The sequence below is a fragment of the Pectinophora gossypiella genome, chromosome 6 (assembly GCF_024362695.1).
Source record: "Pectinophora gossypiella chromosome 6, ilPecGoss1.1, whole genome shotgun sequence".
Lineage (NCBI taxonomy): Eukaryota > Metazoa > Arthropoda > Insecta > Lepidoptera > Gelechiidae > Pectinophora > Pectinophora gossypiella.
Window position 1 is genome coordinate 14,770,261 of NC_065409.1, and position 14,677 is coordinate 14,784,937.

A 14,677-nucleotide genomic window follows, 5' to 3' on the forward strand; every position below is an offset into this window, starting at 1 on the left:
TTTTTAAAAGAAAGAAAGAAAGAAAATATTTATTTCCATATTGGACGCCACATTTACAAACTTAAATTACAGAAATTAAAAAAAAAGCAAAGACAAAGAGACAAATAATTACAGACATTAAATACACAATGGAGGCGCCCAAAATAAAAAAAGGATCTCCCTCAGCATAGTGCCGTGACACGTGCTTAGCACGGGCCGCGGCGCTGGTATTATGGGAGACCTAACGAAGAATAATGCATTATATTTACATGTCATTAACATAGCTTTCTACTGGTAAAAGAATTTTCAAAATCGGCTCAGTAGTTCCAAAATTTACTTCCTACTACAAACAAACTTTTGTAGTAAGTACATTAAATAACGTAGATTTTTAATTATTTTTTTTTGTTCCAAGGTTCCGCTTCTCCGGGCGAGTGCTAGGGCTGGCGCTGGTCCACGGGTACCTGTTGGAAGCCTGGTTCACTCGCGCCCTCTACCGGGCGTTGTTGAGACTACCGCCCGCTTTGGAAGACGTCGACGCTTTGGACGCGCAGTTTGCCGCTTCACTACGGTGGTTGCAGGTTGGAAATTGTTAAACGTCTTTGGTTTATATACTTTTAAATTGCGATTATAGACGCCAATACGCCACGCCATGCCACCTATCACGTTGGTCTAATAGAAAGCTCGATGAGGCGTGGTGGAATTAAGTATAGTGCATCTTGTGATGGATGTACCCCAATTGGTATATATGTAGTCGCTAGCTTATGTTCTGTTTCAAGTTACGAACTAAATTCATTTTCATACTCACCTGCCTACTTTGAACTGAGTTTCTTTCACATCCACCAATTCATCACATCGAAACAATTCATCTAAAAAAAGCAATATTGATTTTTATTATTTCTTGACATTGCGCACTTACTTTTATATGCGCAAATGTCAAATTGCTTCTATGTGGCCATTTTAAAAATCCCCGCTAGTACTTAGCATGTCTTGTTTATGTTTATTTGGGATAACAACAGCTTAATCTAATTTTACAATTACTTACTAAACCATAGCCAATAACAATAAGGGAATAGAGCGTTGCAGTATTGCAAGTATTACAATATGACCTACATAAAAGCCAGTTTTAGTTACACAATCAACAAGACATAAGCACAAGGTATCCATAGTATGCGAGACACATGCACCCCTTTTTTTATCTGTTCTTTAATTAAATATTCATTTGATTTTCCAGTCTGCCCGCTGCGTGTCATCGCTGGAGCTAACATTCGCTGTCTCCGAGCGGCTCGCCGACGGGCGCGTGCTAGAACGCGAGCTGAAGCCAGGAGGACGCGACGTGGCCGTCACTGAACGCAACAAGAAGGAGTACCTCGAGAGAGTCGTCAGATGGCGCGTCGAGCGAGGCGTGGCTGAGCAGACCGAGTGGCTGGTGCGCGGGTTTCATGAAGTAAGTCCACATAGTGACTGTGAAACTTACTATTAAAACTATAGAAGTGTCGTACTAATTGGGACCCTTTTTACCCGCTTACTGAGCCCTTATTAGGCTTAGTGAAGCGCTGTTTTGATATAACCATGGTATAAGAAAACCAGGGGGTTAAAAAGGCCACATCGAAGAAATTCATCTAAAAAAGCAATATTGCTATTTGACATTCGTTTGTATTGCGCACTTACTTTTATATGCGCATATGTCAAATTGGAATATTGCTTTTTTAGATGAATTGCTTCAGTGTGGCCTTTTTAACCCTTCTAAGCATTCACACTTCACTGAAATTTCTACTAGACCAGCCAGATAGGTAATGAGCCATGTCGCTGTCTTTAATGGTTGAACCAACTGTTTTAGTGGAACTTATCTCTGTCTGGGAAGTTAAAAAGGCCACATCGAAGCAATTCATCTAATAAAGCAATATTGCAATTTGAGGTTTGCGCATGTAAAAGTAAGTGCGCAATGCAAACAAATCTCAAATAGCAATATTGCTTTTTTAGGTGAATTGCTTTGATGTGACCTTTTTAAACCTTCTGTTGCTGTAATAAGCTATATTTATTGATTTAACGGCATCTAATCCTCAGCGTTCATTAGTAAGTAGTTTGTTTTACCAACCCCCCTGTGTTGCCAGGTGGTGGACCCCCGGCTGGTGGCGGCGTTCGACGCCAGGGAGCTGGAGCTGGTGATAGCGGGCGCGCCCGAGCTGGACGTGGCGGACTGGCGCGCTAACACGGAGTACCGCAGCGGGTACCACGACGCGCACCCCGTCATCATCTGGTTCTGGCAGGCCATTGACAGGTGCGTACCACACCACGTGCCGCAGGCTATATTTTGATGATTTGCACCTGTATAAGTAGCTAGTAGCCTTAAATGATGTCTTAGTCTTAGAATAGAACTGCTTACGCTAATAACCGTGAAAGAGTGTCAATAGTATTTTTTTTCTAATATTTAGTACTTATTAATTATTGACGTTATTAATACACACAATCTGAATTCTCTTTAAAATTGGCGACAACGTGGCAACTTGTCTCTAGATAGATAGAGAACAGTACAATATACTTAAGTATATAATTATTTTTATTTATTTATATTACAGATTCACAAACGAACAGCGATTACGGCTCGTCCAGTTCGTGACAGGCACGTCTTCAATACCGTACGAGGGCTTCTCGGCGTTGCGCGGCTCCACGGGCCCGCGGCGGTTCTGCATCGAGCGCTGGGGCCGCGTCGAGTCCCTGCCGCGCGCACACACCTGCTTCAACCGCCTCGACCTCCCCCCATACCCCACCCCGCAACTACTCCACGAAAAACTCCTACTCGCCGTCGAAGAAACCAACACGTTCGGCATCGAGTGAGAACGCGTAGTTACACATTCGGGTTTCAAAATGGCGAACCGAAAATGGCGTGCAGAAAAGGCGCGAAACAACTTGATACGTTCTGGCGGGAATTTCTTTATTCTTTAATAGAGTATATAATGGTATATAATTGCAAGTTGCAAAACGCGTCAGAAGACGATACCCTAGGGTGTGGCCTGATAAGATAAGCAGGTTCAATGGCAGCAAATATGTCGCCAGATGTAATATAATAAATAAGTTTACTTAGTTGTTGTCAGTGTAAATAATAGTCAAATGATAACTTAGTCGAGATGGGTGGAGATATATTATGCAAAGAGGCTGTATACTGGTATAGTTGGGTAAAAAGTTACAAGAAAATACCTTCCAAGACTAACGTATCTTGTTGCCAAAAGTAAACGTACTAATCGTATAAAAGGGCAAGGTCGGGTCATTCGTAAAACTAACTCAAATTAATAAAAAATACATTTGAATGTATTATGTACCTACCAAACTTTTGGATACCAGTATGGCTTGGCACTAACTAGCCTTAAAAACAAAATCAAGACGTAAAAATTAAAATGAAGTTCTAAGCATGTGGGACAAAGATAGTAATACGCAAAAATATTAGGTATACGCCGCAAAAATGACGTTCTGCACACACCGTAAACTTAAGAGTTGGGTTAGGTACAATTTAGTATAAAAAAATACTTATTACCTTTTATAATGATCCTCATTTCGTTTGCGGTGCGTCCAGTGCATAGTGACTAGGAGCAATGCTGAACTCCTAGGAGAACTACTGTTACAATTTGTATTCTACCGCTTATATTGTAAGGAGTATATTGTGGCTGTGAACGGAGCCTCTCCGTATTAGATATTACGCTTTACGTCACTAATTTATAATTAAATGTATTTTAACCTTTGAAGTACCCCTGATAATTGTTTATTTAATAAAATGTTCTTAATGTTTGACAAACTGATAATTTATCTCTTTTATAACATTAATGTTAATTGTTTCATTGGAGAATAACTTCCTAATTTTACGCGGCGGGAGAAAAAATATCACAATTTAAATGCGACAGAGAAATGTTTTTCCTTCGTTTTTTAAAACAAAACCTTTAATAGGTTTTGTTTTACACCGATTTACATATAAGAGGGCTGCATTAAGGCACTCCGAAGAGCTGTTAATTTTATTATGCCTACACACTAAGTTCTATGGCTGTGTATGAAGTAAATTAGACATAGCTGTCGCTATCAGTGTCCTGTAGCCACTTCTGCGGTCCGACTCAGAATTTACAAACTTACATTATTTTTCAAATAATTATACCTACCTTAACACTGTAATTTAGCAACACTAGTCATTACCTGCATATTGCCTATATTAATCTGGTGTACTAACTCTTATTATAAATAATTTTGGTTATTCATAACAATGTTTATGTAAAGTTTTTGAATAATCATGATATGAATGTGATTGTTTTACTAATGGCAATGTTCCTTATGTAAAAATACGGTGTAAAACGTATTAAATAATATGTACTTTAACAAATATTCATAAAATTCGCTTAGATTCACAAAATTGTAAATAGTTCACATTATTTATTCTTATGTACTCATTACACCCGTTTAGTTTATTTACTTTTTGTAAGTAATAGTTCTATTATGTTGAATATTTAAGTAACTTTGTAAATTGTTTTATTATGTAAATTTTAAGTGAATTGTTTTGGTGTGAACGTGAAAAAAACATGTCAATATATCATATTACTTACAACAACCTTGTTTCATTGCCCCTTTATAAACACCATCTTGTATTTGACTACACAAGAATGCATGGCGTCTTACAACCAGGCAATTCACTTACAGTAGATACCTACCTCTTCTAATATCTTAAAAATAATACTTCTGCGCATTTATTTGACGATATACGCGTTTAGAGACGACCACCACCTTAGTAGCGAGCTAATTATAACGTCGTCCTAGTAATATATAGCACCACTGTGTGGTTTTCAACACATTGTGGTAAACCACAAAAAACAGTGGCAAATGTAATTATAATCAGTTATATAAATTACATTTGATGAATTTAAATGAATTCTAATAATTTTAAAAAATAACAAACTTATTAGGTACTGATCATCTAGGTAGGTTACTATCTACCTAGATACCTTCTATAAATATCTTTATATATAAACCATGATGGAGGGAATAGGAATAAATAAATAATTAAAAATAACAAATACAGGCATGTATTTTTAGACCACTAAATTATTTCTCATTTTAGGCAAATGTTTAAAACTAATTGACAAATTGTATTGTGTTCCTTCCTACTTACTCCCTACTAACATTATGTTTTGTTCAAATGCTCAGCTGCCAGGGGGAGGAAATATACAGGAAATGGAATACCGAGAGGTAAGAATAATGAAGAACAAGAGCCACACATACAAAATGTTTATTTTTCAAGAAGTTTGTGTAACAACAAAAATCAACCTTGTTAAGACCTTATCTTTTAAACATATATAACTATTTACAGTTCCCAAAGTCTGCATTTGTCAACACAAACTCATGATATAAAATGCAACAAGGGTTATTTTCTTCACAAATGCTCTACACTAAGTTGTGACGGAGTTAATTCATTATAGTATGTCACAGTCTGTAAGTTAAAAAACCTTAATCCATAACTCTTCAAAGTTAAAATCATAAGCCAACGTGATTACAATATGATAAAAGCTACGGTTAAGTATGATAGTTCTGTATGCATTACTGTAGCTATAATGTGTAAAACAAAACTTAAATGTATCAAATATATCCTCCCCCTAATTACATCCAGCGTAATACATGAGCATGATTATTCAACCCCATATCATGAGAGTCTACATACGATCCCAACAATTGTTTTGTGAATTCTGAGACGGTCAATGTCAAAACCGAATAAAATGTAATATAATACACACTCGTGTAAATATTTTGTATATTTACTTCAAAAATAACGGTACATACAATATTTAAATTTGTATCTCTATCGTACTTTCAAAAGGGGAGAAGAGCGAAGGCTCACTGCAAGTCTAGCCAAGAGAGGGGAAATCCTTGCTGTCGTCGACCTTGGGCGGCACGGCCTGTTGGCGTGGCGCGGGGCGCTCCTCCTGGACCACCTCCTCGCGACCAGGGCGTCCGCGGCCCCTTCCGCGCCCGCGCCCACGCCCGCCGGCGCCGCCACGCCGCGCGGTGTCACTGAACGTGAACTCAATGCCCAAGACACGCTTCTGGCGACCCACGCGCTGCGGGAAATCAGCGATGTCGTACTCCTCCTCGCTATCATCATCGTCCCCACCTTCTTTTTTGCGTTCCAGCAGCACCAGGTTCTTATACTGGCTCAGGTCTTCACCCTCACCTGCCTTGCGAATATTGTACTGCGGAGCTGTGCGTTGCGCGTTCCGCAATGCCTTGTACTCGTCCAGCGTAAGCTCACGCGGCTCCTCCTCAGCCGGCGCAGGCTCTGGCTGAGCGTCCCCGCCTGCTCCAGTGCCGGCGCCTGCGTCTGCTGCCTTCTCATCGGCCACCTCACCTTCAGAGCCCGTCTTGTTAAGCTCGTCGAGTTCATCTTTAATAGTGCCCCAGTTATGTGGCCCGCCACCTTCGCGTTTGTCGACCGGCTTCACACCAGTCTTGTCCGAACCCGACCGGCGGTCGAACTCACGCTTGCCTCGATTGTCGTATCCGGCACGGGGCCCACGCGGTCCAGCTTCACGATCGCGGTCGCGTTGCTCACGCGGTGGTCGTGGGCCGCGCCTTTCACCTCCTTCAGGATTCTCGCTGAAGTTGCGCCGCTCAAAGTTCGGAGGCCTACGGTCGCTGAATTCACGACGCGGTGGTCGCGCCGCACCATCCTTACCCTCAGGGGCACCGTTCTGCGGCCGGTCTTCACGGCGGCGCGGAGGCGGACGCTCCGCGTTGCGCTCGTTCGTTCGAGCAGGACCCTTGGTCTTTTGTTGTTCGCCGCTCTTGGTCTCCTGGGACTTCACATTTTGGGTTTCCTTGATTCCTTTCCTAGCGACAACGGTGACCCCCTTGGGTTTGCTTTCAGGCTTGCCTTTGTTTTCTTTTTCGGCCTCTTTGGTCTTCTTTTTGAGCTCCTTCGCTTGCTCTCGCGCTTTTAACGCATCAAGAGGATCGGACTCATCGTCCAAGAAAAGAGCGTATCTGTTAACAACCCCCACACCGTAGGAATTCTCCATTGTGATCCTCTTGATGATTTAATCACACAAAAACTGGATGTTGATGGATTTTTTCATGCACTTTAGTAAGGCGACATTTTGTCTTATTTTATTGATTTCATTTAATATGGCGGACAAACGCGATCGCACTTTACGCCATATGACGAAAGGAATAGAGAAAAGAATGAATATGGCGGATACTTCTTTTTTTTAATTTTGTATTTTGTCTATGCCTACACAAACTATATGGATTCATAAACAACAGATTTATAGAGGAAAAGCATAGATATTTTTTTTTTTTTTTTTTTGTTTTGGTTTTCCCCGAAGGGTAAGGCAAAGGGAACTATGCCCATACAGCCATGTCTTACGTATTTTTTTTCTTGATGAATAATGAAATGATGAAAGGTGATGATGATGAAACCTAAGCCCCCACCCTCGGAATAGACTCCTACTCCGAACCCCAAACGAATTAACTCAAAAGTCCGCATAAACTTTCGAGTTATGAAGCGGCTTCCTGGCACGAAACGAAAATAGGCAGATACACTTTGTTCCTTGAATACTCCAATATAATAACACTCGCGAATGTCTTCCGACTAACTTAATGCGATCATTAACCACAAAACACCACTTCGTATTAATTATTTAGATCATTCAATGAAGAAAGCAACTGTCCCGTTCCCGTTTCCCGCCAAAAAGCCGAAAAGCATAGATACTGGATATAAAAAACTTTTATGAGATTGGATACCTTCTAATTTAGGCAAGTAAATAATTATATTAAATATTTCGTAAATTTATTTTAAAATGGCACGGTAGAACTGTAGAATGACATACAATTCAAAAAGGATCAACCTTATTATTACTAATATACTGTGATCGTTATTTGCAGGTCATTCTGTTCACCACAAACCATGCTTTAAATCCATGGTTTACTATGTTTTTTTTAATTATAGGAATTTCAAACTTATGTACCTATTTCTATATATGTATAACTCTACCTTGAAAATATGGAAATATCGAACATAAAAGTTGGTTCCAAAGGACTTTCTACAAAGACCACTTGGTCTTTGACTTTCTAACCATTCCCCAAATAATCTGTAGATGGCGCTGTTCAGTGTGGCCTTCGCTTAACCTTCTTATTTCATGGATAACAGACAATACATATTTTATCCTCGTGTTTGGGTATAAATAATGATCCTTGTTATTACACCCAGGCACAATACATCTACCACCGATTATTATTCATTCATTTCTTATCCAAATATCAAATTACAATTATTTTTATATGTATAATGGCCCTGCCATTACATTATATTTTTGAATAATTATGTACTTACCCAAGCAATGAGAATTAGGTATTCCGTTACAAATCTGTAAAACAACGCCATCTATATTGTTTTTGGAGAACGTAGCTTGGTACTTTTCTGCATAGGTATTATATAGTAACGTATACGAGTTTAATGAGGCTGAAAATCAAGACTTGGTCCCCTCATTTTGTATTGAAATAAAGAAACTTTAGATTTTATTATAATAATATATTTACCGAAACTCATACAATAGGTGTAAATTTTAAACACTACTCAAATGATCCTTCCACATTCGACAGACACACAGATTTGCCTCAGCACAGACTGGCTGCATATGATATTTTTTTAGTTATTTCAAACACTCAACACCGCGTTTTCCTGTTTAATTTTATTGTTTTATTTTTTCTTTCCAATGTAATTTACTCTTTTAACACTAGTGTTGTATGTTTCGAAGAAGAAAGGGTTCTGTTAGTTCTGGTGAAAATATTATTAACATTTCTATTGTGAAGTATCATTAGATCATATATCAAATATAAGACCCCAGTAGTGTGAGCCCGCTCTCAGCACCCAGTAGCTGGCCAATGGGAAGACGATTTTCATCTGTCTACAGTGGAAAAAAAACGTAAGAAAAACACCTCTCACAAACCTACGGGCATTGACCCCCGCCGCCTTTTTTCCCCAGACAAGTTTCCATCAGCAAACCACACACTGCATACGGGTCAGCATCGCCACCGGGTCGCCTGTCTTCCATGAATCCTTTTCCTTTCTCTTTAATGTTTCTTTGAAGACGAATGGACGCTTTTCTATTAGCAATACCCCAAGAAAATTTATCAAATGGTGCAGTTTCAAATTTTCCAGACAGTCTCATTCTGTTAGTGTACTCTTCGTTGCTGTATTTTGCCATGTGTTTCATATGATTCTTCTCTAAACGTTTAATACATTCTTCTATGAACTGATACCCTCCGTCACTCCGCATCTTTTTAGTACTGAAATTGTGATGCAAGCCTACACCGGGATGTTTAGATCCAAATGGCTTGGGATGATAAGTGATTTGTGCACCATATTCTTCACCTACACGAGCCAATATATACCGGGCCAACCACAAATCGTCTGGTCCTTTCATTCCCAATGATGTCCCGATTTGGAACTCCCAGCACGCAAACATAACTTCAGCATTGGTTCCCTCAAAGTCAAGGCCGGCGTAGAGACAAGCTCTTGTTTGTGCTTCTGAAATGTCTCTGCCTGCAATGTATTTTGCTCCAACTCCGCAATATGAAAACTCATATTTTACAGCTGGAAATCCACCACCTTTTGGCCAGCCAAAGCCCCATCCATCATTGTCTAACAACGTGTATTCTTGTTCAATACCAAACCAGGGTTCTTCGTCTCTCCACATTTCAGCATATTCATTGCAAAAATGGCGATAATTAGTGGGCACAGGTTCAGTTCCACCTCCCTGGTACACTTCACACAGCACCAAAACATGCGGTTCCATACGGAATGGATCCCTACAGACAGCAGCCGGTTTTAATGTAGTATCTGAATTGTCGGTCGCAGCTTGTCCGCACGAACTGCCGTCGAACGCCCAACCCGGTGCTACTTCCGCGCAGTAAGGAGTGCAATTCAATATTCTATCCTTACATCGCATGTTTATTCCAGAACCGTCAATCCATATGTATGTTGCTAATATCTTATTACAGGGCATAGGCAGACGCAAATATCTATCCAATACCTTTCTATTTGTAATGTGATTGATATTGTGCTTCAGTAATGTCCTTTTTGTCATTAGTTGGACATTTGCAGCACTTGATCTTTGAAATAATGATATGGCTTTAGTTAACATCTTCATTTTTCATTTTTAGTCGGATTATATACACCTAATTTAGCTTTTTATATTTTCATAAGGAGAAAAAAAACTATAATTTTGATAATTTAAATAATATGATGGTAGAGCAATATAAAACTTGACTTTCCAATTTTAAATTTATTTTTGCAACCAGCATCATAATAAAATATTTATAAACAAGTTTCAGCAAGAAGAGCACATACTCTATACGGATCACAATCTCCTGCAGGTCTTCGATCTTCAAGAAAACCTTTTTTATTAATAACTGTGCTTCTTTGTATACGAATAGAGGCTCCGCGATCTGCGACTGCCCATCGGCAAGAATCATAAGGTGCTGTTTCGTGTTTTCCTGTCAATCTAAGCTTGTTTTCTTCTCCATTACCGAGGCCGTAGTTCTTTATATACGTGTCATGTTTCTCACACAAAATTTTGCACACTCGCTGCACTTCCTCTAAACCTCCTTCTGACCGCATTTTTTTGATACTAAAATTGTGGTGGCAGCCAGTTCCAGGTAGATATTTACCCATTGGTTTAGGATGAAAACTGATGGTTGCTCCAAAATATTCTGCTATTCTGGTAAGAAGATATCGACCCAGCCATATATCATCAGCGGCTTTAATGCCTTTAGCTATTCCAACCTGAAACTCCCAAGCAGATTTCATAACTTCCGCATTAGTGCCTTCAAAATCCATGCCAGCATAGATACACGCATTGGCGTGACACTCTGCAATCTCTCGACCAACTACGTACGGACCAACTCCACAATATGAGAAGCGATTCTTGCCTACTGACGGAAACCCCCTAGTCTTTGGCCACCCTAAAGGCCACATATCTAAGTCTAACATAGTATACTCTTGTTCTATACCAAAAAATGGGTCTTTATCTGAAATTTTACTAAGTACTTTAGCACAATGATTCCTGTGATTAGTATCCGTCGGAGTTCCATTATCGAAATATGTTTCACAAAGAATAATAACGTTAGGACTTTTGCGGAACGGATCTCTGTACATTGCTGCAGGAATTAGAAGAGTGTCAGAATTTTCAGTTTTAGCTTGTCCCGTTGAACTACCATCAAATGACCATTTAGGAATCATGGACAAATTATGAGGCACTTTGTTAAGAATTCGATCCTTAGACCGCATGTTGATTCCGCTGCCATCGATCCATACATACGTAGCAAATACTTTATCCGCAGGTAACTTGAGATTTAAAAAATGATTATAATAGGCATTTATAGGTGCTTCATTTCTGATTCCACTACTCATAAAACTTATTTTTCGTACACTCCTTTTCGGTATCAATGAAAAACGTCGAATAATTTGATCTATCATCTTGTGCTTCGAAATAAACAAAATTATATTGTATAAAAATTTTAAACTTATCGTCGACACGGATTGAGAATAAGTCAAAAAAATAACGATCTAGAAGGCTGTGGGCATTTTTATTTTTAACGTAACGTAAATTATTTATGTATGTAAATAGTGCCCTTTGGTCAATATTTCTTCTGCATGAAAACACATATCTTGTTCGTCGGCATATGCTCCTATCGATGTTCATAATCGCAATCCTGAGTAAAGCTGCGCACCCCCGCGTCGTTGGTCGGCAGTGTTCTCGCATGCAAGTTGGAAGATGAAAGGCGCAGTATTCTCTTCTATTTCTGGCGCGGTATCCAGTGCATGTGACATAGAGGGTACATTTTGTCTATGGTTTGGAAAAACGCCAAATAAGGCTGTATGGGCGCAAAATCTTTGACTTTATCAAGTTATCAAGTTTAAAAATAAAAAATAATAATAAACAATAAAACCACGTGGTTAATTGATAATAATTTTAGGTTATGTTTAAATAGTAAAATTAACGTTATATATTATTTATCTGACTTTATAATTTTATTATTTACATATCAGTGTGTATTCATAACGGTTTTGTGTGACGAGTTGATTAATGCTCATAGTAAAAATTAATCATTGTTTGTACCTGTTTGTAAACTAATTGAGATACTTACGGATTATCTTCCGATGGAAACGTAAGTAAAGCAGGTTTCAAATATGGAAGACAAGAGGTTTTCACTACCATTATCATCTATCTATCCATTCAGTCTGTTTATATCTACTATTAGGCATACACTTAATCTTCAATGGGGTTAGGTCTTTAGTATGCTTCCTATCTTTCACGCCATTCTTCCCGGTTGCATAGGGCAAGTCCCACCAATTATTTTCTTAATTTGTTATTTAATTTGTTGTCTTACAATGTCATCCGGTCATCTCAGTAACAGTCAAGAATAGAATAATTCCTGCCTACCCCATAGGGATAGTATATGATCTAGTATAAAATATTATGTATTTGTACTTATTATTTTCATTCAACATTTTTGTCTGTGTTATATTTGCAGTATAAAAGCAAACGCTGCCTTCTTATGTAACTATGAGGTTATGCAGATTCTGCAGGAATTAAAAGACAATACACAGAAGAAACACAAACGCGAAGGATCCCTAGCTACAGTCACTTATGAGGTAATAATATGGTGCAGTACACAAATATTCCACTGACTTAAATTAATATTGTTGTCTGTACATACTTTAAAGTCGTAAGACCGAGTGTCCTTTTAAAATTCAAACCCCATTGTTTAACTATTGTGAGGTTAAGGCCCTCACATTATTATTTATATCATGGATCACTTACAGCTATGCACAGTATAATATTTAGTTAAGACATAATTACATAACATACATACATAAACAGCCTATATACGTCCCACTGCTGGGCACAGGCCTAGCATACTCCACCACGCTGCTCCAATGCAGGTTGGTGGAGGTGTTTTTACGGCGAATAGCCGGGACCAACGGCTTAACGTGCCCTCTGAAACACGGAATCATTTTACTTCTTGATTTCCTATTTTTATTTTAGTCAAATTATACCAATTTTTTTAATTTGGATTAAATACTATACACAAAGTTCCTATTAGGAGAATTAGGACACAGTAAGAGTGCTGAGAAGTTGAAACATCAGTCACTCTTTCTTTTCTAAGTTAGCTAGAAAATTATTAAAGGCAGGAATATCTGCCCACCTTCTAAATTATTCCACAATTATATTTTTTTTAATTTTGGTTTCGTGGTAACTTACTGTAGATTTGCCACAGATGGAATTAACAACTTGGCCGGAACCACAATGTTAGACAGTACAAGATTTATATGAAAACTATTTTCAAGTAAACTATTGCATTTATTAAACCATTATTCCAGACTGTACACTACTTGCAAGACACAGAATGCAAGAACCAAAGTGCACAGGCCATCCAGAACTTTCTAGAAGCAATGAAGAAGTTCAAATTGACCAAGACAGAGAAGCTAATGATGGTGAACACTCCTCCACGGACAGAACTCGAAATACAGTTGGTAAGTTATTATAATATTTTTGCTAGTTAAATACTTCTCACTTCAAGAGAGAGAGTATGAATGAGAGAGATAAACATTTCGCAAAACTGTACACTTAAAACTTAAACAAAAAAAGAAACTGTAAGATTACCATACACACATACATAAATTACACAAAATATTTGATTGAAAATGTTGAAAATGAAAATTATGTACAAAGAAACACAAAAGTGGTGCAGTCATAAAAAATGCCTGTTCTTCATATCTTAACATACATACATACATACATAAACTCACGCCCGTAATCCCTAATGGGGTGGGCAGAGCCACAAGTAATCAAAGACAACTTGCAGCCACTGTTGATACGAAGAACGAACATTGTTATCATATCTTAAAGGTTGAATATTATAAGTGGCCACAGTTTTTTATTTACTTGTAGATTTGATCAATTGACTGACTGGACCATAACTGCCTTGTATAAAGTTACATTAAAAATCCAGGCCAGTTTGAAGTTATAGTAATTTTAAATTTAGTGTTTTTATTTGCTTTCAACACTAACTTTTTTATATATATGTGGAAAGCTCTATCCTGTTACATAAGTTCGTCGTAACATGATAATCTGTTTTCAGGTTGTACAGGAAAGTGAAGAAAGGCTGACAGAAGAAGAAGTAAAAAACATCATAGAAATAGTGAATGAACACTTACCTGTTTCTAACAATGACAATGAATAAAGACTGGCACTTATATTCTGGAAGAATAATATTATGAAGTAACTTGAGAACTTGTGAAGAAATTCACAAATGAAGCTTGCACAGGATGGGTCAGAAGAAGTTTTGGGCTTTAGATAAGCACTTCTTTGTATATAAAAGAAAATGACCGCGCCTCTGTCTTAGTTAACGAGTAATGTCGAGTATGTACAAAATAAAAGATAAATGGTGCGTTTTTTTAACATAATTAAACATGTGTATGTGTAGCAGGACATTGGATGATTTGACAATCATCCAATGTCCTGCTCACCCTTATACGGCCGCTATGTGGCTACCATGATAATAATTCCTACGGATATCCATAATTATATTCATTCTTATTGACTGTAATGAAATTTATATTATGAATACCATCAGTTAGGTACCTACAGTACCAATCTACTCTATA

The 14,677-nt window shown here is 38.3% G+C and overlaps 5 protein-coding genes across 14 annotated transcripts in view; 2 read left to right on the plus strand and 3 right to left on the minus strand.

The window, feature by feature from the left end:
* LOC126367741 (E3 ubiquitin-protein ligase HECW2) overlaps positions 1–4,809 on the plus strand; it is a 126,607-nt gene extending 121,798 nt beyond the window's left edge. For 7 of the 10 annotated variants that reach the window (XM_050011437.1, XM_050011436.1, XM_050011438.1 and 4 more), the window contains exons 13-16: positions 392–557; positions 1,211–1,423; positions 2,091–2,257; positions 2,556–4,809. In XM_050011437.1, coding sequence (XP_049867394.1) covers positions 392–557; positions 1,211–1,423; positions 2,091–2,257; positions 2,556–2,814 — 805 coding nt within the window. In that variant the 3' untranslated portion in view covers positions 2,815–4,809. The remainder of the gene's footprint in view (positions 1–391; positions 558–1,210; positions 1,424–2,090; positions 2,258–2,555) is intronic. The other 3 variants (XM_050011442.1, XM_050011443.1, XM_050011444.1) reach the window with 3 other exon arrangements.
* Positions 4,810–5,223: 414 nt separating this feature from the next.
* LOC126367814 (plasminogen activator inhibitor 1 RNA-binding protein-like) lies at positions 5,224–7,202 on the minus strand. Its single transcript, XM_050011566.1, has one exon. The coding sequence runs from the start codon at positions 7,020–7,022 to the stop codon at positions 5,853–5,855; it is 1,170 nt and encodes a 389-aa protein (XP_049867523.1). The 5' UTR covers positions 7,023–7,202; the 3' UTR covers positions 5,224–5,852.
* A 1,749-nt stretch (positions 7,203–8,951) lies between these two features.
* Positions 8,952–10,154, minus strand: LOC126367666 (glutamine synthetase 1, mitochondrial-like). The gene has a single exon (XM_050011294.1). It carries the CDS (start codon positions 10,152–10,154, stop codon positions 8,952–8,954), a length of 1,203 nt encoding a protein of 400 aa, XP_049867251.1.
* A 167-nt stretch (positions 10,155–10,321) lies between these two features.
* LOC126367667 (glutamine synthetase 1, mitochondrial-like) lies at positions 10,322–11,416 on the minus strand. The gene has a single exon (XM_050011295.1). It carries the CDS (start codon positions 11,414–11,416, stop codon positions 10,322–10,324), a length of 1,095 nt encoding a protein of 364 aa, XP_049867252.1.
* Positions 11,417–11,944: 528 nt separating this feature from the next.
* On the plus strand, positions 11,945–14,661 carry LOC126367871 (DNA-directed RNA polymerase III subunit RPC9-like). Its single transcript, XM_050011650.1, has 4 exons — positions 11,945–12,174; positions 12,541–12,661; positions 13,391–13,543; positions 14,152–14,661. Exons 1-4 carry the CDS (start codon positions 12,167–12,169, stop codon positions 14,251–14,253), a joined length of 384 nt encoding a protein of 127 aa, XP_049867607.1. The 5' UTR covers positions 11,945–12,166; the 3' UTR covers positions 14,254–14,661.
* Positions 14,662–14,677: the final 16 nt, after the last annotated feature.

What these genes read in the sequence shown, in the direction of transcription:
- LOC126367666 (XM_050011294.1), bottom strand. Translation starts at nt 10,154, where the DNA reads ATGAAGATGTTAACTAAAGCCATATCATTATTTCAAAGATCAAGTGCT.
- LOC126367814 (XM_050011566.1), bottom strand. Translation starts at nt 7,022, where the DNA reads ATGGAGAATTCCTACGGTGTGGGGGTTGTTAACAGATACGCTCTTTTC.
- LOC126367871 (XM_050011650.1), top strand. An exon ending in TAGCTACAGTCACTTATGAG is followed by an intron (nt 12,662 to 13,390) that starts GTAATAATATGG and finishes CCATTATTCCAG; the next exon opens with ACTGTACACTACTTGCAAGA. An exon ending in CAGAACTCGAAATACAGTTG is followed by an intron (nt 13,544 to 14,151) that starts GTAAGTTATTAT and finishes ATCTGTTTTCAG; the next exon opens with GTTGTACAGGAAAGTGAAGA.
- LOC126367667 (XM_050011295.1), bottom strand. Translation starts at nt 11,416, where the DNA reads ATGAGTAGTGGAATCAGAAATGAAGCACCTATAAATGCCTATTATAAT.